The 20,313-nt window shown below is 47.4% G+C and overlaps 3 protein-coding genes across 4 annotated transcripts in view; all 3 read right to left on the bottom strand.

Annotated features, from left to right (window-relative positions):
* LOC147624524 (mediator of RNA polymerase II transcription subunit 15a-like) overlaps positions 1–19,890 on the bottom strand; it is a 94,449-nt gene extending 74,559 nt beyond the window's left edge. The window contains exons 1-4 of one of the 2 annotated variants that reach the window (XM_086819547.1): positions 19,675–19,890; positions 18,116–18,227; positions 17,857–17,986; positions 16,389–17,756 (exon numbers count right to left, since the gene is read on the bottom strand). In XM_086819547.1, the coding sequence (XP_086675673.1) occupies positions 16,389–17,756; positions 17,857–17,986; positions 18,116–18,227; positions 19,675–19,736 (1,672 nt within the window). In that variant the 5' untranslated portion in view covers positions 19,737–19,890. The remainder of the gene's footprint in view (positions 1–16,388; positions 17,757–17,856; positions 17,987–18,115; positions 18,228–19,674) is intronic. The other variant, XM_086819548.1, reaches the window with a different exon arrangement.
* Positions 3,274–5,153, bottom strand: LOC147624526 (uncharacterized). Its single transcript, XM_086819549.1, has 2 exons — positions 3,976–5,153; positions 3,274–3,854 (listed from the first exon to the last, which is right to left on the bottom strand). Exons 1-2 carry the CDS (start codon positions 5,008–5,010, stop codon positions 3,426–3,428), a joined length of 1,464 nt encoding a protein of 487 aa, XP_086675675.1. The 5' UTR covers positions 5,011–5,153; the 3' UTR covers positions 3,274–3,425.
* Positions 5,026–6,319, bottom strand: LOC147624525 (uncharacterized). Its single transcript, XM_086819550.1, has one exon. It carries the CDS (start codon positions 6,086–6,088, stop codon positions 5,168–5,170), a length of 921 nt encoding a protein of 306 aa, XP_086675676.1. The 5' UTR covers positions 6,089–6,319; the 3' UTR covers positions 5,026–5,167.
* Positions 19,891–20,313: the final 423 nt, after the last annotated feature.

Here is a 20,313-nt window from a genome sequence, read left to right as displayed (position 1 = left end):
CAGTATGCCGTATCTCAGTTGAGCAGATTCATGCACAGCCCGCGATTGTCACATTGGCAAGCTGTGAAGCGTGTATTTCGGTATTTGCAGGGTACCTTGTCTCTTGGATTGCTTTATCCTGAGGGGGGTGACATGCAGCTATATGCTTACAGCGATTCAGATTGGGCTGGTGATTTTGATACCAGACATTCCACTAGTGGAAATTGTTTCTTTCTTGGCTCTTTATGTATTTCTTGACTAAGCAAGAAACAGACCGCAGTGGCCACTTCGTCTTGTCAGGCAGAGTACAAAGCAGCCTACACTACTACCGTTGAGTACGTATGGCTACGTCGTCTTATGACTGATATGGATATTTCAGTGGAGGAACCTACACCTATCTATACTGATAGTCAGAGTGCCATTGCCGTGGCCAGGAATCCTGTGTTTCATGCTCGCACGAAACACATTGAGATTCACTATCACTTTGTTCGAGAGAGACTCCAGGCAAATGATATCAGTCTGATTTACTGCCCTATAGATCAAAATGTGGCAGACATCTTCACCAAGGCACTACCACGTCCGAAATTCAAAGCATTCCGCACTGCTTTGAATTTGTTTCCTTTTGGTGGATGATGTACAGTGATCACATATCACTCCAAGGGGGTTTGTTGGGTTTTATGCTGTGTATGCACCCAGGGGAGTGCTAGTGATCATCAGTCGATTACTGGGGCAGTTTTTACTTCAGTTAGTGGAGGTTTTTTCCCCGTTTCACTTATAAAGGTTTATAAGTGGTTTTGGTCCACCTGGCACTATTTATGGCCGGACCATGTGAACACACTATTAGGTCACATCTTTATGTGGCTATTGTACTTCACTTTATCACAATCAATATATGAGCAATCATGTTCCTCTCTCTCACTCTCACGTTTCCTGTTAGTGTGCCTTCCAAACCCTAACCCTAACAGCTTCATCCCTACATGTACTTCCAAGGAGATCCTCTTCATGGGCGATACCCTGTTGTAAAGAGAAGCCAAATGCTGCCATATACCTCTGGCCAACGTCATATGCTTGATATGATTGATTACCAGTGGTGTGCAGTTGAGGAAAATGAAAGAACGGACCCTGGCATTGACACGATTCCATAACTGTGCCTGTGCCTCACGTTCCTTCCGAATCAAGGGTAACTCCCCTTCCTCTAACTCCGGCCGTGGAACCCCAACAATGAAACCAGCAAGGTCGTAAGACTCCAAAACAGATTCCATCATTACCTTCCATATGCCGTAGTTGTTCCCGTCCAACTGACGGTCCACTGGGAACGTGGGGAGTATCGGGATCTTCACATGCTTCTCAACCATCTCAAGTAAATCTGCCATTGCGGGGTTGTAACTGAAAAGGGTGGGTGGGTGGAAAAAATGAAGAACTAAACCTCCAAGTGGCTGTCCAGCAAATCAGCCCGCCTTACTTTTGCTTCTCCTCTTTCCGTACGGTCCACCAATCAGCAACAACAAAAACAGCCCCCCTCTTGCTCACGCAGTTCCCAAGATCTTCCAAGAGCCTAGAGCTTTGATACCATGTCAGAATATGCAACGGAGATAAAGACAAGATCTGAAAACACAAGAGCAAGTGCACTGCAGAAAAAACACAGCAATAGAGAGGGAGAGCTCTTGATAGTTCTTGGGATTTGTGTGAGCAAGAGGGGGACTGTTGTGTTGCTGATTGGTGGACTGTTCGAGACTGTTTGGGAAGAGGAGAAGCAAGAGAACAGCGGGCTGATTTGCTGGACAGCCACTTGCAGGTGTAAGTTCTTCTTTGTTCCCACCCACCCACCCTTTTTCAGATTACATCCCCACAATGGCAGATTTGTTAGAGATGGCCGAGAGGCATGTGAAGATCCCTACACTCCCCACGTTCCCGGTGGACCGTCAGTTGGACGGGAACAACTACGGCATATGGAAGGTTATGATGGAATCTGTACTGGAGTCTTACGACCTTGCTGATTTCATCGTTGTTGGGGTTCCACGGCCGGAAGTAGAGGAAGGAGAGTTACCGTCGATCCGAAAGGACCGGGAGGCACAGGCACAGTTATGGGATCGTGTCAACACCAGGGTCCGTTCATTTATCTTCCTCAACAGCACACCGCATGTAATCAATCATGTAAAGCATATGACGCTGGCCAGAGGTATATGGCAGCATTTGGCTTCTCTTTACAACAGGGTATCACCCTTGAAGAGGATTTCCTTGGAAGTACAGATGCGAGTTATGAGCCTTGCAAAGTCGTCGCGACGATGCGGGAGCATATTAACAAGCTGCAGGCTCTTCAGCAGGAAGTTCTCCAAGCTGGGAAGGAGATATCGTCAGAGAACATGGCCATAACATTGCTGTCGCACTTGCCCTCTCAGTACTCAACATTTTACTCATCTTTGATTACCAGTGGCAGGCTCAACACCATCACATGGGAGGAGCTTGTGCCCACGGTCTTGGAGCAAGAGGAACGATTCACGAACCCTCCACAGGGCGGAGGTTCGGAGGCCTTAACTGGCCAACGGTCGAAAGGCCGTAACACGGGCAAAGGGAAGGCTTCATCGGAGAAGTCTTCTGAGAAGAAGTCCGACACTGACCGCGGGAAACTAAAGGCAGAGAGGACCTGTAATGATTGTGGCGAGAAAGGCCACTATTGGAGGCAGTGTCCCAAGCGGAAGACCGAGAAGGGTGAAGATTCCTCAGCAGCAATCATGAAGACTCCGGCTTTTGTGCACCTGGAGGTGATGGACACCGATGTTTCATTTTCTTCAGGCAGGGAGGAGGTTGGAGGACTCTCCGCAAACGGATACTCGGGAGTGGATTCTAGACAGTGGTGCTTCCAAGCACACGACTCCTTCCCGTTCAGATTTACAAGATCTCTACAAGTATTCTGGTCACATTCTTACTGGGGATACATCCACTATCCCACTTCACAGTGAGGGTAGGTTGGAGATAATTCCCGATGGTAGGGGGGGGAAGCATTCCTCCCAAGTGTGGTATGTTCCCACACTGTTTCATCTGTTATCAGTGCATCAGGTTTGCAAGATTGGCGTACGGGTGGAGTTTGATGAGCATTTTGTTGCTCTTCAAGACAAAGCAACAGGCCAGGTAGCATAGTTGTCACGGTACGAAAATACGATACCGTACGGTACGATACCGTACGGGAATATTCGGTACGATATGAAATTTTGGGATACGGTACGATAAAATACGGTTTTTTAAATTAAAGAACACCTACAAACATAGACATTTTCAATTTGGAAGGGTAGAGTCTAGAGAAGTTGTTTCAAACCAAAATATCATTAAAAACAACTAAACAAGTTTGAAGTGACAAACAAAAGTACATAAGTATAGAGGTGCGATGCGATCATGCGCGCTAGGCGCGAGTACAAAAAGAGAGGCTAGAGCCAAGGCCCAAGGAGAGACTAGACAAAGGCATCACTATCAGAGCTCTCGCTGAAATCATCCTCATGAGAAGAGGACACATCAGTGGCCTCGCCGAAGTCGCCATCGCTAAGAAGGTTGCCCTCATCATCGAACTCGGGCTCTCTAAGCTCATGTGAGAAGCCAAAGGGAGCATCCTCATCTGCAAGAGCGAGTGTGGAGCTACCCGATCCACGCCGCACATAGGTATGCACTATGTCCCTGGGAGCACCACGAACCGTGCATCCACGGCTTCCTACTTGCACTCCTCTGCCACTACCTCCACGCCCACGACGAGTGCGAGTAGGTCGTCGATCAAATGACTCGAGCTCTCGATAGATCTCTGCATAGATCCTCTCCTCCTCCTCATCCTGCACTTTGTTTACACTCTGAAGAGTGTCCCCTGTGAGCTTGAATGTATCCACATTCACCTACATTGTACAATGATCAAGTGACAAGCAATGTATTAGAATTTGGTTCCAAATTTCAATAAACATTGAAGTTTGAAATTTGAATGCTTATAACTTATAACTTATAAGTTGTAACTTATACCTGTCTCGCTGATTCCATCTTTTGCATTGCGCGCAGCATGCGCAAGTTAGCGCGGCAATACACTAGCCGCTCTAACTGTTGCGTGCTCAAGCGATTACGTAACTTCGTGTGTACAAGTGAGTAGGAACTCCAGTTCCTCTCACATGCACCCGAAGAGCAATCCTGAGCTAGGATTCTCAAAGCCACCTTTTGGAGGCTTGAGAGCGCATACCCAAATGTCTCCCACCAAAAGAGGGGCTTCACAAGGGATTCCCTCTTCCAACAGGTAGTAGATGCAAACGCGGCTCCTCCCCTTTGGTCATTGTAGCTTATGAGCTCCTCAAGGAACTTCCCATGGCGATCCTCCGGCAATGCTTTGGGCAAGTAAGCATCTCGGGCTTCAAGTAGCTCCACGTTGGTGAAGAGGGCGGGTGATTTGTAAGCCGGATGCAATAAAGCGGCAAGACCATGGATAGGTCTTCGCATCCACTTCCATCTCTTCTCCACAATGGCCAACATACCATCGCGCTTCTCCTCGTCGATGGAAGGAGAAACGCGTAACTCTGCTATGGCCTCTCCCATGAAGTGAACAAGAAGGCCCATGGTGGCTCCCTCCATGTCGGTCATCCGCAATACCCTATAGAAGGGCGTGACCGCAATGACAATAGTGCGGACCGACTGCCAAAACTCCTCCTTTAGGCAAAGCCGTTGCATGGCTTTGGCCTCCGCCGATTCTCGCTCATCCCACTCATTCCACATTGTGGAGACCACTGTTTGGCGAAGGGAGGATTTCACATCGTGGAGGCGCTCCAAGACGAGCCACATGTAGGCGAAGCGTGTAGATGAAGGCTTCTTCAATTCCAACTTGCTATGTTCGCGGAACATGGCAAGCACCTTCACCTTTGTGGTGAAGAAGGTAACAATAGAGATAGCTTCGGTCATTACTTCCTTCATCCACACTAACTTGCCCATATCCTCCATGAGCAAGTCAATGCAATGGGAGGCACAAGGCGTCCATACTATGGAGGGATAGTCCTTCTCGAGCAACTTCCCCATCCGACGGCAATTTGAAGCGTTGTCGGTGATGACTTGCACCACGTTCTTCGATCCAACCTACATGTCACAATGCACATGAATGGATGCAATGAGCGTATGCCGTATGAGACTTGAGTCATGACTCATGATATAGCCACATATGATCATATGATTCATATCACATATACCAAAGCCTAAACTTTAAAGACTTTAGTGCAATTTGAAAGTTGGAACTTACCTCCATGATGGCTTGCTTGATATGGCGATATATGAATGCACCCGATGTTTTCCTCCCCGCCTTTCCGGAATCCACGCCCCGCACAAAGTATGTGCCAAGAGGGCAAGAGACAAGTATATTGATGATGCCTCTCTTCTTCCGGTCACTCCATCCGTCGGAGAGGATGCTACACCCATACTTGGACCATGCCGCCCGCACCGGATTGAGAGATCTATCGATTCTTTCCCTCTCGTCCACAAGCCTCTTCGTGCGCATGTCATGATAGGAGACGCCGGTCCATCCTTCACATGGGCCCACATTTGCAATGGCTTTCACCATTGACTTCCATTGATCTACCTTGAGCACATGGAATGAGAGATTGCACTCAATAATGGTGCGTGCAATCTCTATATCCGCTAGCCGTTGCCGTTCTCGGAGATGTGATAGAGAAGAAGAGAACCCCCCGGTGGCTTGGGCTAGAGTGGCTTGCCTCATGGGAGACTCAAGCCTTTGTCTCTTTGAGGAGGCGGAGGCGGAGGTGGCACCGATGGAGGTGGCACCGATGGAGGCGGCGGGGGAGGATGTATCACAAGGCGGGGAAATGACCTCATCATCCGCCCTTGAGCTTCTACCACTATCATAGTGAGCACCCAATCCACCCTTGATCTTGTTGAAGATCTCATCGGATATAGCAAGGGGGACTTCCTTGCATGGCGCAACTTGCCCCCCCACCTTTCCAACATGTTGGAGAAGCCTAGTAACTCCACTTGTGTATTGTTTGCCACAATACTTACAAGTCCACCTATATGACTTGGACTTTCCATCGGCTTTCTCTACATGGATAGCATGCACATTGAAGGCTTCATTCTTCTCCCTTGTCATTGTAATAGAGAGAGAGAAGTTAGAAGATTCAAGAGATGGATAGGCTTGAGAGAGAGAGAGAGAGAGAGAGAGAGGCTTGAGAAAATGAGAGTGAGGCTTGAGTCTTGACTCTTGAGAGAGAGAAAGCCTAAAGGCTTGAGAGAGAGAGAGAGGCTTGAGAGAGGGCCTATGGGGGAGAGAGTGGCTTGAAAGTTGAGAGTTGAGAGAGAGAGAGAGAGAGAGGGGGGGGCTTGATGGTCACTTGAGCAAGACTCAAGAGAGGGGGGGGCTTGATGGCTTGAGTAATGAGCATTGAGAGGCTAGAGCTTTGAGAGAGGCTTAGGGGGTGGGCATTTTATAAGGGCCAAGGCCATGTAGCATGGGCCATGGCCAATGGGCACATGGGCCACAAAGCATGTGCCATGCCCAAAACGGCCAGCAAACGGCTACAAAACAGCCACGAAAACGCGCAGTCGGCGGCGGCGCAACGGACAGAAACGGCCACGAAAATGCGCAGTCGGCGGCGGCGCAACGGACAGAAACGGGCAAATCTGGCATATCGTACCGTACGATATCGTACGGTATCGTACCGTACGAATCGTACGTACGAATCGAGTCGTACGCGTACGAGAAACAACCCTGCCAGGTAGTCTGGGAAGGCGGAGTGGAGAATGGAGTTTACAAGCTTTCGGCACTCTCTCTCCCAGATCCTCGAGTTTGTGATGAGTGGCAGTCTAGTAATGGCCACTTAAGTGTGGATACGCTGCAGGTGCAGGCTTCTCGGGACCAGATGGAGGATAGCTTGCCAGTTGATGTGGCAGCAGTTGGCAGGAACTTTCCAGTACTGATGTTGGTGGTTCTTGTGTTCGTCAGTCAAAGGAAACTGAACACGCAACTTATGCTCTGATGTCTCATAGTATTCGGGACAAAGAAACTCCTGTAGATGAGGATGTTCTTTCCACGGGGACCTCTTGGAAAGCCAGGCAAGTCGCAGTTGATTACTTGCAGAAGGAGGTGGATGTTGCGCACCCTCCAGGCTTTGTGGTTCCGGATTCAGAGGGGGTGTTTTACAGGTTTCAAAAGGCCTTGCGTGGTCTTCAACAGGTTTCTAGGACTTGGCTTCCCACTGTAACAGGTGTTGATCCTTGTGAGCAGTGTGATGCCTCTTTGACTCGGAAGCAAAATGGTCCATTGATTTGGTTGATGGATACCAGATTGGACGGGAGCTTCTTGATGAGGCAGTTGAGCTCATGGTTGCAAACGACTCATTGGGAGGCAGGATTGCGTATCTTGTGGTTTTTGCGGCATGCGAAGGATCATGGACTCTTTTACACAGGAGGGGGATTGATGGATGGAGTCCGACTCCACGGTTGGAGTGACTCAGATTGGGGAGGAGATCCAGACACGAGGAGATCTACTTCAGGCCCAGGAGCAGTTTTATGGAGCAGTAAGAGGCAGTCATCTTTTGCCTTGTCGTCGACAGAGGTAGAGTACCGGGCTGCTTGTGATGCTACTTGTGAGGTGGTGAGGTTGCAGAGGTTGCATGGCAGGATTGGGCTTCCACTGGAGGAGCCCACGGTCATCCAAAGGCACTTTGTTCGTGAACATATCGTTGCTGATGACATCTTGCTAGAGTTCTGTTTGACGGAGGAAGTACAGTGGACCTCTTCACGAAGTCGCTATCTCAGGATTTGCTCAGGCGGCACCCCAGCTCCCTGTGGTTGGTTTCACAGCCAGGAGCTGAGAGGGGGTGTTAGAAGTCATCTCCTGTCTTTACCAGACACCGGGGCCTCTGTTGTGGATGTGCCCGCCCTTTGTAGGTGTTTTCTCATTTTTCCTCACTCCCCGTATTTTTCCCCCATTTTTCTGTGGCTTGGGTGGCAGCCCTGTGGTGGCATGAGGTCTTAGTTGTTGGCCAACTACAGCTGTATGCCTACTAGAGGTAGCCGACTGTACTTGCACACGTCGTGGACTTGTTTCCATGCAGGCCTCCTGTTCACACCTGGCCGACTGGGTGTAGGGGCTGGTCGTGGAGTTCATGCACCTGTCGGCTATCCTAGAGTAGGCCGACTGCAGTGCTGGGGCCATATAAAATGGCCCCACAGTCCCCTTGCCACATTGTATTGTATTCCGGGATCTTGTGTATATACAATAGAGTTATACACCTCTCTCTCTCCATTGCTGTCTATTTTCTGCACTTGCTCTTGTGTTCCCAGATTTGGTCTTCATCTCCGCTGCGTATTTTGACAATTCCTTCATGAGAATTGGCAAAGAGGAAAAGTTGTCATGTGGAAGCATTGCCATGAACATTCCCAGAGCTGATCCAGAAGGGGCAACCAAGACAAAGATCATTAGAGCTAGGATTTGGAGCACAAAGTACAGATATGGCAGTAGTAGGCTAGGAGAAGGACATGAAGAGGATAAGGTGCTGTCGACTGCAAGACAGGTGCTGTCGGCTGCATGACAAGGTAGGAGGCTGTACCAGAAGAAGAGGATTCAGGCGCTTCGGCGTGTATGGTGGCCGACCAACAATTATGGAGAAAAGAGCCCAGTCGGCTGGCCAACCAGTAGTCGGCCAGCTCCTCTAGTGTTCAAGAAGCCTATAAATAGCAAGGATGCTCCTCATTGTAATCATTCATTCCTTTAAAGAATGGGTCCAAGTTAGGGACTGTTTTGGGTGATGTTCACCTTTTTAGCAAGGCAGCCTAGGGCTGTAGACTAGAGTACCTTTTTGTACGATATGAAATATACTGAATTTCCAGCATCTCTCTCTCTCTCTCTCTCTCTCTCTCTCTCTCTCTCTCTCTCTACTCTCCCTTCGGTCTGCGTTTTTGCATCAGCATGTTCTAGATGGTGTTTAGGGCTAAAAGAAGACTCCCAGAGCTTCCGTGTGTTACATTGGTATCAGAGCATCAGGCTCAACAAAGCTAAACACTGATTCAGTCCCATATGATGGTGTACAAGTCCAAGGTACAGGAAAGTACACGGATACGAAGCCCAAGGCAAGGAACACAACATCGGGAAGAGCTCCCGAGAGGTTTGTTGGTGGTGTTCCACAAAGCCAGAGGGGATGGCAGTCATGTGAGCCAGATAGGTTCTTGGGCAACGGTCCCAAGGGAGGATTACCCTCCAAGGGGTGATGTGAGTGCCAGACTCATTTCTCAGGAATGAAGACCAAGACAATGTTCAGAGTCAGGGCAGAAATGGATTGGGGGCTGGATGGGATAGATGCATAGATATTATTCAGAGTCAGAGTGGTTTTGGAGACCGGGCTAGATTTTCAGTGAAAAGGGGTTGCCAGAGTTGGATGGATGATAGAGGGTCTCCGGGAATAGAGTGGGATGATGACAGTCATCCAAGGAACTGTTGGGTATAAAGTCCCAGTTTCGCCTCCGGACCTTGATCATCGCGTAGCTCTTTTCGAGAGCTTCGCGGCCATATATTTACTTGTACATTTGGCCCCCATTTGGACCTTGTAACGGCATTCTTTGTATTTGGTCCGCCGGGCGCCCCATAAGTTGGGCGCCCGCCCATACCCTTGTATCACTATAAATACGAGGTCTCCCTTGAGCCTCAATAAGACATTCAAGATATTCTTGAGCATTGTGTGAGTTCTCTCTCTCTCTCTCACTCTCACTCTTCTCTATCTCCTCTGCACTTCCTTGGCTAAGGCTCTTGTGTTTGAGTCATTCTCCTCCAACAGCTGGTATCAGAGCTATGGAGGGAAGCTGTATGCAGAAGCTATGGACTTAGAGGTGTCTTCCACCACTTGACTACGGGATCGTCAAACACCTCCCTTCTATCATCAAGATGGTGCGTTTTTTTTTTCTAGAGTGCTGCTCTTTTCTTTTTAACGCAGGAGCCTCTTTTGTGGTTTTTCCTTGCTTTCCCTTTCTCCTGCGTTTTCTGCTCCACCCCTGCTGCCCTTCTGCTGCGTTTTTCCTCTCCCTTGCTGCCCCCTTTGCTGCGTTTTTCCTCTCCATTGCTGCCCCTCTGCTGCGTTTCTGGTGCTGCGCTGCTGCAATCAGCAGCGTTTTTGTTGCTTTGTTCTCTGCCTGCTGTACGGCTGCCATCAGCAGCAGCCAACGGTGCTGCCAGCAGCCCCACGACTACCAGCAGCAGCTAGGGCTGCAGCCAGCAGCCCCACGACCACCAGCAGCAGCCAACGCTGCAGCCAGCAGCCCCAAGGCCACCAGCAAGCAGTCCGGGCTGCAGCCAGCAGTCCCACGGCCACTAGCAGCAGCCGACTTTGCCTCCAGCAGACAGGATCTACGAGCAACACCAAAGACAGCAAGCATTCTGCCCCTCGGCGGGTTTACATCGACATCCGGTGATTCTCTTCCGCCGTCACCTTCACTTGAAGTTGTTTCATCAATCTACGAGCATCCTACAAGTCAACCCATATCTGGTACATAACATCTTGCTATTACTTACTTTCTGAAGTGTCAGTTTGATAAGTCATGGCGTCTACAAGTGATCTTAAGGGTCTACTAGAGATTAAGAAGTTTGCAGGCACTGGGTTTGATCTTTGGAAGGTGAGGATTCAGAATATCCTCTATCTGCGGGAATGTGATACTGCACTTGAGCAGTTCAAACCCGCTGCTATGACAGATGATGAATGGGGAATCCTGAACAAAAAGGCCGTTGCCTATCTCCAGATGGCTGTTGCTGATGAGGTTCTTGTAGACCTCAAAGGGCTGACAACAGCCTATGCCGTTTGGGAGAAGCTGAGAAGCACCTATGAGATCACCACGCCAGTGAACCAGGTACATCTCATCAGGAAACTCATGAATATGCAACTTGATGATTCTAAGAATGCAGTAGAGCATATTACTACTTTCACAGGGGTGCTTAATCAGATGCAGGATTCTGGATTGCCTGCTTTTGATGATAAGTTGAAAGCTATCTTTTTGCTCACTACTTTGCCTGACTCTTGGGAAACACTTGTGGTGTCACTTGGGACAAATCCCAACCTAACTTTTGATGGAGTCAGGGGTGCTATTCTCAATGAAGATATCCGGAGGAAGACCTCAGAGACTAGCGGTTCTGCAAATGTCTCACGAGGGAGGACGACCAAGCGGGGAAATACTACTACCAATTCAAAGGGTAGAAGCAAGAGCAAGGGCCAGCAATCTGATGTTACATGCTACCAGTGTGGTCGTAAAGGCCACAAGAAGCCAGATTGCAAGTTTTACAAGATGGAGCAAGACCGGAAGAAGAAATCCAGTCATTCAAATGACAAAAAGAAGGAAAAAGAGAGTAATTCCAGCAAAGCAGAAGAGTTCGAAAAGGACAAGAGCAAGGCCAATGTGGCCTCTGGTGTTGTCATAGAGGAACTGTCTGACTCAGATGATGTGCTATGTGTTTTTTCTGCTAATGCACTTGATGTTCATAACTTGCATGTCACAGAACCAGATGTTATTCATGCCTTGATGTATGAATCTGATGTGCTTTCACAGACTTGGATTATTGACACGGGTGCCTCTTTTCATGTAACTCCTATCAAGGAGTGTTTTGCAACTTTCACTGCAGGCTCCCGAGGAAAGGTGTTCTTGGGGAATGATCATGCTTGCAATATTGAAGGTATGGGCACCGTGAATTTGACTTTGCAGGATGGTAGTGAGTTTGTGCTGCCAAATGTGAGGTATGTGCCTGGTTTGAAAACCAGTCTCCTGTCTGTGGGCCAGCTTGATGCCTTGGGATACACGGCCATATTTGGAAATGGCACATGGAAATTGACCAAAGGCACAAGGCTGATTTCAAAAGGATGCAAGAAAGGAACATTATATAGCCTTCATGGTCAGGCTTTGTCTGGTAAGTTTATTGCTTTTGCAGAGGTACGCTCCCACATGGAGCTTTGGCATAAGAGACTTGGCCACATGAGCCAAAAGGGTCTCTCCATTTTGTCCTCTTTGAACAAATTTGATGCAAAAGGAAGCAAGCTTGATTTTTGTAATGATTGCTTGTATGGGAAACAGAATAGGAGTTCTTACTCCTCTCGTGCCTCTCGCAAGGCTGAAAAGTTGGACTTGGTCCACTCTGATGTGTGCAGCATGCCCATTAAATCTAAAGGTGGTTCAAAGTACTTTGTGTCTTTTGTGGATGATCACTCACGAAAAGTATGGATCACTTTGTTGAAATCTAAGGATGATGCTTTTGCTGCATTTCAAAAGTTTTATGCATTTGTTCATACTCAAACAGGAGTGAAGATTAAATGCTTACGCACTGACAATGGGGGTGAGTTTGTTAGTACTAAATTTCAGAAATTTTGTGATGATAATGGCATTAAGAGGGAACTTACACCCCCCTATAGCCCCTCTTCAAATGGTGTGGCTGAAAGGTATAATCGTACACTGTGTGAAAGAATTCGATGCATGCTGTCCACAGCTAATCTCTCTCAGGATTTTTGGGGAGAAGCCTTGAAAACTGCAGTTCATGTTTGCAATCGATCTCCACACACAGCTTTGAAAGGTGGAATCCCTGAGGAGGTTTGGTCTGGCAAACCGTCCTCATATGCCCACTTACGCATCTTTGGTTGTGATGCATATGTGCATATCCGCAAGGAAGACCGGAACAAGCTTGATGCTAAGTCCGAGAAGGGCACCTTCGTTGGCTACGGTGATGAAGGTGAGATGGGCTACCGTGTGTGGTTGCCATCAACCAACAAAGTGGTTCGCAGCCGGGATGTTGTATTTTATGAGGCAAAGCTGCTCCGTAATGTTTGTGCCTCTCATGGTGATCAGAAAAAGGTCAAATTTCAGCAAGGGCAGCCACCCATTGATGCTGAAAATGAGCCCCAGGATGCTTCACAAAGGGCTGAAGATAATGAGTCCGTGATATTTGAGCCAGAAGAGGTTGGACAGCCGCTTCATGCTCCTGGAGGTGTAGGGCAGCAACCCCTATATGCTGAAAATCAGGCTGTTCGTGAAAACCCGCAGCCTTTTGATGCTGAAATTATGATTCCTCCCGATATTGACCCCCAACCAGCCAATGATCATTGGGTACGGAGGTCTACTCGCTTTCGGAGGGAACCTCAGCGTTTTGATCCCTCTTTGCAACATGTTTTGCTTACAGATGAGGGTGAGCCTCTTACTTTCAAAGAGGCTAAGTCTTGTGAACTCCGAAACAAGTGGGAGCATGCTATGCAGGAGGAGATTAAGTCTCTACATGCAAATGACACTTGGGACTTGGTTGAGTTGCCCAAAGGAAGGAAGGCTATTCCTAACAAGTGGGTGTACAAAGTCAAGACAGTTGACGGCCAGCCTAAGTATAAAGCCCGCCTTGTTGCTAAGGGCTATGCTCAGAAGGAAGGGATTGATTTTCAGGAGGTCTTCTCTCCTGTGGTCAAACTGACCACCCTTCGTGTTTTGTTTGCTCTCACTGCTGTTTTGGATTTAGAACTGTATCAGATGGATGTAAAGACAGCTTTCTTACATGGTGATTTAGATGAAGAGCTGTATATGAAGCAGCCTGAAGGCTTTGTCATTCCTGGCAAAGAACATCTGGTTTGTAAGCTGAAGCGTAGTCTCTATGGGCTGAAACAAGCCCCGAGGCAGTGGTACAAAAAGTTTGATGCTTTCATGCTTAACCAAAAGTTTAATCGTAGCCATGCAGATCATTGCTTGTATACTAAAACTGATGCAGATGGCAGCCCAGTGATACTTGTGCTGTATGTTGATGACATGCTTCTTGCAGGGAAGAATAAGAGCATTTTGGAAGCTCTTAAGGACCAGCTGAAGTCAGCTTTTGCTATGAAGGACTTGGGTTCAGCTGAACATATTTTGGGTCTTCGGATTAGACGGGACAGAGCACAGAAGTTGCTTTTCCTCTCACAGGAGAAGTATATCCAGAAAGTCCTTGATAGATTTAACATGGCTGATTCTAAGCCTTTGGGTGCTCCATTGCAGCCCTATGTTAAACTGTCCAAGGATGATTGCCCAAAAGATGATGATGCAGCCAGTACTATGCGTGGGATCCCTTATGCTTCTGCTTGTGGATCTCTTATGTATGCTATGGTTGCTACACGGCCAGACATTGCTCATTCAGTGGGAGTAGTCAGTCGTTTTATGTCCAACCCTGGCAAAGCACATTGGGGTGCTATAAAGTCTATTTTGAGGTACTTGAAGGGGACACAGAAGAAATGCCTTATGTATGGTAAAGGTCCACTTGAGGTGCAGGGTTATTGTGATTCAGACATGGCAGGTGATTCTGATACCCGCAAGTCTACTAGTGGGTACATCTATACTCTTGCAGGTGGTGCTGTTTCTTGGTGCTCTAGACTCCAGAGGATAGTAGCACTTTCTACTACTGAGGCCGAGTACATCTCCGTCACAGAGGCTTCTAAGGAGGCCATTTGGTTAGCACGCCTTGTCACAGAGTTTGGATTGCCAGAGAGGGCTCCGGTCCTTGGTTGTGATAGCCAGAGTGCCATATACCTGGCTAAGAATGCCATGTTTCATGCTCGTACCAAACACATTGATGTACGGTACCACTTCATCAGACAGGTGCTAGATGATGGTTTGGTCAGTTTGGTCAAGATTGGCACTCATGAGAACCCTGCAGATGCTCTCACCAAAAGTTTGCCAAAAGCACAGCTTGATATGTGTCTACAGCGGGTGGGAGTTACATAGCTTAGAGGAGCTTCACTGGCCCTTTAAGTGGGAGGTTGTTGGGTATAAAGTCCCAGTTTCGCCTCCGGACCTTGATCATCGCGTAGCTCTTTTCGAGAGCTTCGCGGCCATATATTTACTTGTACATTTGGCCCCCATTTGGGCCTTGTAACGGCATTCTTTGTATTTGGTCCGCCGGGCGCCCCATAAGTTGGGCGCCCGTCCATACCCTTGTATCACTATAAATACGAGGTCTCCCTTGAGCCTCAATAAGACATTCAAGATATTCTTGAGCATTGTGTGAGTTCTCTCTCTCTCTCTCACTCTCACTCTTCTCTATCTCCTCTGCACTTCCTTGGCTAAGGCTCTTGTGTTTGAGTCATTCTCCTCCAACAGGAACAAGTTGGAAGCCCGTCATCAAGTTTAGCAGAGGGGGATGTCATGTGCAAGCATTGCCATGAACATTCCCATTGCTAATCCAAAAGGGGCAGCCAAGACAAAGATCATTAGAGCTAGGATTTGGAGCACAAAGTACAAATATGGCAGTAGTGGACTAGGAGAAGGACATGAAGAGGATAAGGTGCTGTCGGCTGCAAGACAGGTGCTGTCGGCTGCATGACAAGGTAGGCGGCTGTACCAGAAGAAGAGGATTCACGTGCTTCGTATGGTGGCCGACCAGCAATTATGGAGAAAAGAGCCCAGTCGGCCAGCTCTTCTAGTGTTCAAGAAGCCTATAAATAGCAAGGATGCTCCTCATTGTAATCATTCATTCCTTTAAGGAATGGGTCCAAGTTAGGGACTGTTTTGGGTGATGTTCACCTTTTTAGCAAGGCAGCCTAGGGCTGTAGACTAGAGTACCTTTTTGTACTATATGAAATATACTGAATTTCCAGCATATCGCTGAAAATGTGTAGGAGACCCTCGAACAAGAGGAACACATATGGGTTATTTCATCAAAGAGTAAAGTTATCATTTAATGATATTTGTGTGACATGCGTGCAGAAGAGTGCTTGATTAACACTACTTAAAATGCTGATTAGATGCTAATTAACGTAATCACTTGATGCTGAAAATACACAAAGATGAGGCAAGATTGACCTAATCTACAATATATTGCAAAAGATGAATATTTGCAATGATTATACTCAACCTAGACTTCTTGATGTGAGGACAAGAAATATTTGACATATTGAGTACTAACAATACTTGGTAAAATGGAGGATAGGCCTGAGGAAAGGACAATCTGGAAAAAATAAGCAATTTAATGAAGAGATTCCCTCCTATTGTTTGTGAGCGTTTCTTAGGAGGAGGGAGTGTTATATACACAATATTAACAGGATTCTGCTAAGGACAAGTGCATAATTAAGGAGCCTGGCCGTCTTAACCAATGTTTGAGGTGGCCAATGTGAAGACCAAAGGCTGAAGGAGACACCCAAAGACATTAATTATACCATTAAGGTGAAAGGCCTAAAAGGGCATGAAACTAAGAGAAGTATAGAATCATACAAAAGGGGCCTGGCCAAGGTTGGGTGGTAAAGAAGAAAGAAGAGCCTTCTACAAAAAAAAATGGGAGTTTACATAGCTAGTACAAGATTAAGGTTTAATTACGGTTGCACACCTGTGTAATAGGCTGATTATTGTGCTGTGGATGCAAAATTGTTTAATATGAGAGAAACTTGTTAATTGAAATAATAGTGCAGTCGTCAACTTACTTGAAGACACCTCACGAATGCCCCTTGCTTGCTGAAGTAGTTGCTTTTGTTGTTCTGTTACACTGGACTGCTGCATAACACCATTGGCTTGCAAAAGCCTCTGTGCTTGATCTTGTTGAACAGATCCAGCTTGCTGTTGCAACTGTTGCGACTGTTGCGGCTGCTGCTGAGCTTGTGTTTGTGACAAGAGAGATGATTGCTGCTGAGTCGTCGAAAGTAATGAGGTTGGTTGACTCTGAGACTGTTGTAGTTGAGGAAGCTGCGGTTGTGGTTGAGACATCAAAGCCCCAAGGGCTACAGATGGCTGTTGCTGCTGTTGAGCCTGTGCCAATCCCGTCGCTGGCACCTGTGCCTGTGCCTGCTGCTGCTGCACTGCTTTTGCTTGCAGCTGTTGCTGCAGCAGTTGCTGTGTTTGAGATGATTGTGGATTACTTTGGCCCTGCAAAGTTTGTGCAAACTGCAGTGGTTGCAAAACAGGAATTGTCTGTTGCTGTTGCTGTTGCTGTTGCTGTTGCTGAGACAAAACTGGCTGTTGAAGACCTGATGGAGGTGGTTGCTGCAGAACTGTTTGCTGTTGGAGCAGTGACTGAGGCTGCTGTTGCAAGGATTGCTGCTGCTTCATGAGCGCTTGCTGCTGGTGAATGCGTTGTTGCAGTAGTAATTGTTGCTGCTGCTGCTGCTGTTGCTGTTGCTGCTGCTGCTGCTGCTGCTGCTGCTGCTGCTGCTGCTGCTGCTGCTGCTGCTGCTGCTGCTGCTGCTGCTGTTGTTGCTGCTGCTGCTGCTGATGCTGCTGATGCTGCTGCTGCTGATGCTGATGCTGCTGCTGCTGCTGCTGCTGATGCTGCTGCTGCTGCTGCTGCTGCTGTTGATGTTGCTGCTGCTGCTGTGGCCCTGACTGGGGCTGCTGCAGCTGTGGCTGCCCTGCAACCAGCTGCTGCTGTTGGATAGGCTGTTGTACCGCAGCCCCCTGCTGTGCTGCCGCAGCCGCAGCAGCAACAACATGCTGCTGCTGCTGTTGCCTTGCTTGTTGTTGCTGCATCTGTGCCATCCTTTGGTGGTTTGCAAGCAAAATATTCTGTGTATGCATGTTCTGGGAAAGAGATTGCCCGTTAGCGGCGGTGCTAGTTAAGGAACTCCCATTTAATGTTGGCAAATTGGCAGAAACCTGTCCAGGAGCATTCAGAACTGGAGCCTGTTGTGGCACGTTGCTTATGCTAGAGAAGCTTGACACCTGCCCACCAGCAGAGCTCTGCATTCCAACTGCGGACATTACATTTTGAGCAGGTTGAGCAATCTGCTGCCTAGATTGTGCTTGGCCAAGCCCTGCATTTAGACTAGGCGCCTGGTTTCGTGGCATCACAACCGGTGCTGGAAGCAAACAATCAAAACAAAAACCAAGATGTCAGGAAAAGGAAAGCAAAGCAAGAAAACTCTACAGAAAGACAAGCAAGTACAGAAAGATTCTAACCTGAATCCAAAGGCTTGACAGAATTTTGATTTGTTCCACTTGAACTGGTTGGCAGAGCACCATTTGGAGCATTCTGTGTCCTCGTCTCTAAGTTCAGCATCTTTAAGGAGATTTTTCTCAAGTAATCATGCTGCAGCATGGTGATAGCATAACTTATATAAAAGTTTGCAAAGAAAGTGGCAAGGCAAATGTAAGATAAGAACCATGCAGTGCATGATACATCAAACAGATTGCATGCATCCAAATGCAATGTGCTCACCTGGTCGGTAGCGGCATAAAATATCTTCTCCTCGAAACGGCCTGCAATCTTCCAAAGCTCATTCATACCCTCCGGTCCCGAAAGCGGCATATGCCTTTGCAATGTGTCCATTCTGCATAGACAAAATCCACACTCATGACGGTATAATTGGTTAAAGGCATGAGGCTGCTGTGAAAGCTAGACGAGCATGAACAAGAATGCTGGTAGAAGCACTCGTGTTCACACAAGAAAGTGCAACTGATTAGTTTGTTGACACCCACTGCAACCATAATTCACCAATCGATGTTCTTATCAATATTAAAGTTTTGGACCAGTTACGTAAAGTCAACCAGCTCCCAGAGGCAACGCATGTTATTGCCCCTGAGAGCACAGGACCATGTTATCAGTCAAGGTGCACCACAGCACTCCACACTGTCAGTAATTCCCCATTTTTTCTATTTCCAACCACATCAACCCACGAGTTTTGTTGAGCTTCACCTGCTCTCCAAGTGCCACCTCGGCGTCCCCAATATTTGCACCCTTAGCATCCAAACTGTCAAGTTTCCAAGTATAGCAGACCACACATTGACACTGTGATTTACCTATTTCTAGGCCTAGGCACATCATGTTCAAGTAAGGCATGGCATACCCATGTCACATCAGGGTAGTAACAAGCCCTCTGCATGGCAGGAAGGCCTACTATGCCTACTCCATCTATGAGTGCATGTACCAAGCTTAGCTAGTAGGATCCCCTGTGGTTCATTGGGCCAGGGCTCCTGTGTTGAGTCCAAGCATGCCACTCACTCATCATCCCCATCATAAAGCATTCCTTTCCACTGTGTTAACTCAACTAGAGGGTGTAACTTAACTAGAGGGCGGGTTGAATGCTATCTCTTCAAGGTGCTTGAACTGTATACCCTTTAATCTTCATATGAGTACCTTTTTTAACACGCAAATGCCACCCTATTTTTGGCCCTCTATTATTAACAAAGGGAGACCAGTCTCGTATATTCTCACAGAAATCAGCTTAGCAAGCACCTAGATGTTCCTACCTAAAGTGCTATCATCTAGTGGTAAAGGCTTTCGTACATGGACTCGCGTTTGAGCTACACCCACTGGTTCGATGTCTATCATACAACAAAGACACACACAGTGGATGTACAGCATATGTAAGGCAAACTTAATTTACACAAACTGCTGGTGAGGCATGCGAGGTTTAAAAATTGTGGAGTGCCCAAAACATGATTTTTTTGTGGGAAATTTTCTATTAAATCAACATGATTTTTTGTGAAAAATAACCTGCTTCAAGAGGGGGGGGCGGGGAGAGAGAGAGAGAAGGCAGTTCCCAAAACATTTGTGGAATTAGTTAGACAAAACATAAACTTTATAGACAAACGCATCACACTCTCTCTCTCACACACCCCCCCAACGCTCACACATACGCATCACACACTCTGTCTCTCTCTCACCCCACACTCACTCACACATACGCACACCTTTTTTTTGAGGGGGGCGGGGGGGGGGGAGAGAGAGAGAGAGAGAGTGAGAGAGAGAGAGAGAGAGAGAGAGAGAGAGAGTACATTCTGTTGACAATTTTGTGCCGCGAGTCTTGTGCAAGGTTGGCTCTCCAGTTAGCGTCCATGATAGGTTGTCTGCTGTGTAGCTTGCTTTGAGAAGATGGACGATCGATGGACTATGCCTTGCTTTTGGAGGTCGGCAGGCAGTCCAGCCCAGAGGCAGCAAGTGAAAAAAAACCGAAGAAAAAATGACGGGTTAACGCATTGACACGAAAAATTATTGCAATGGTGTCATTAAAATACTTTTTTTATATTAAAAAAACATCACAAAAATTATTATTAAATTCCCCCCTCTCTCTCTCTCTCTCTCTCTCTCACACACACACACACACAATGGATTTCAATATTCTAAAGGATTAGGGGAAAGCTAGGCTCATTTTATGTTACACTTTCAAATCTTTTTACTTATTTGTCTTTCGACCATTCTGTTTTTTTTTAATGCCAAAAATGCAACAATTGTGTACAATTATGTGGCCAACCATTTGAGTTTTACAAATAAGTTAAAAGAACATTATCAAAGGGTTGTAGTGTATTTTGCCTAGGTGTAACAAACCTGGCCGCTCTACCCTAGTGCCGCTCTCAATGGTTATCCACGTCTAGGTTACTTGTTGCACAAGTTGAAGAGTTGTATCTAGCTATTTC

The sequence above is a fragment of the Cibotium barometz genome, chromosome 25, assembly GCF_041138505.1.
Source record: "Cibotium barometz isolate CiBa-2024 chromosome 25, ASM4113850v1, whole genome shotgun sequence".
Classification (NCBI taxonomy): Eukaryota; Viridiplantae; Streptophyta; class Polypodiopsida; order Cyatheales; family Cibotiaceae; genus Cibotium; species Cibotium barometz.
Note: the sequence above shows the minus strand (reverse complement) of the source record. Positions and strands in the feature narration are given on the sequence as shown.

Bases quoted from the DNA above. Each gene is read 5' to 3' on its own strand.
- LOC147624526 (XM_086819549.1), bottom strand. From the start codon at position 5,010: ATGGGGAAGTTGCTCGAGAAGGACTATCCCTCCATAGTATGGACGCCT. The intron at 3,855-3,975 runs GTATAAGTTACA...TGTACAATGTAG, and splicing joins AGATGGAATCAGCGAGACAG to GTGAATGTGGATACATTCAA.
- LOC147624525 (XM_086819550.1), bottom strand. From the start codon at position 6,088: ATGACAAGGGAGAAGAATGAAGCCTTCAATGTGCATGCTATCCATGTA.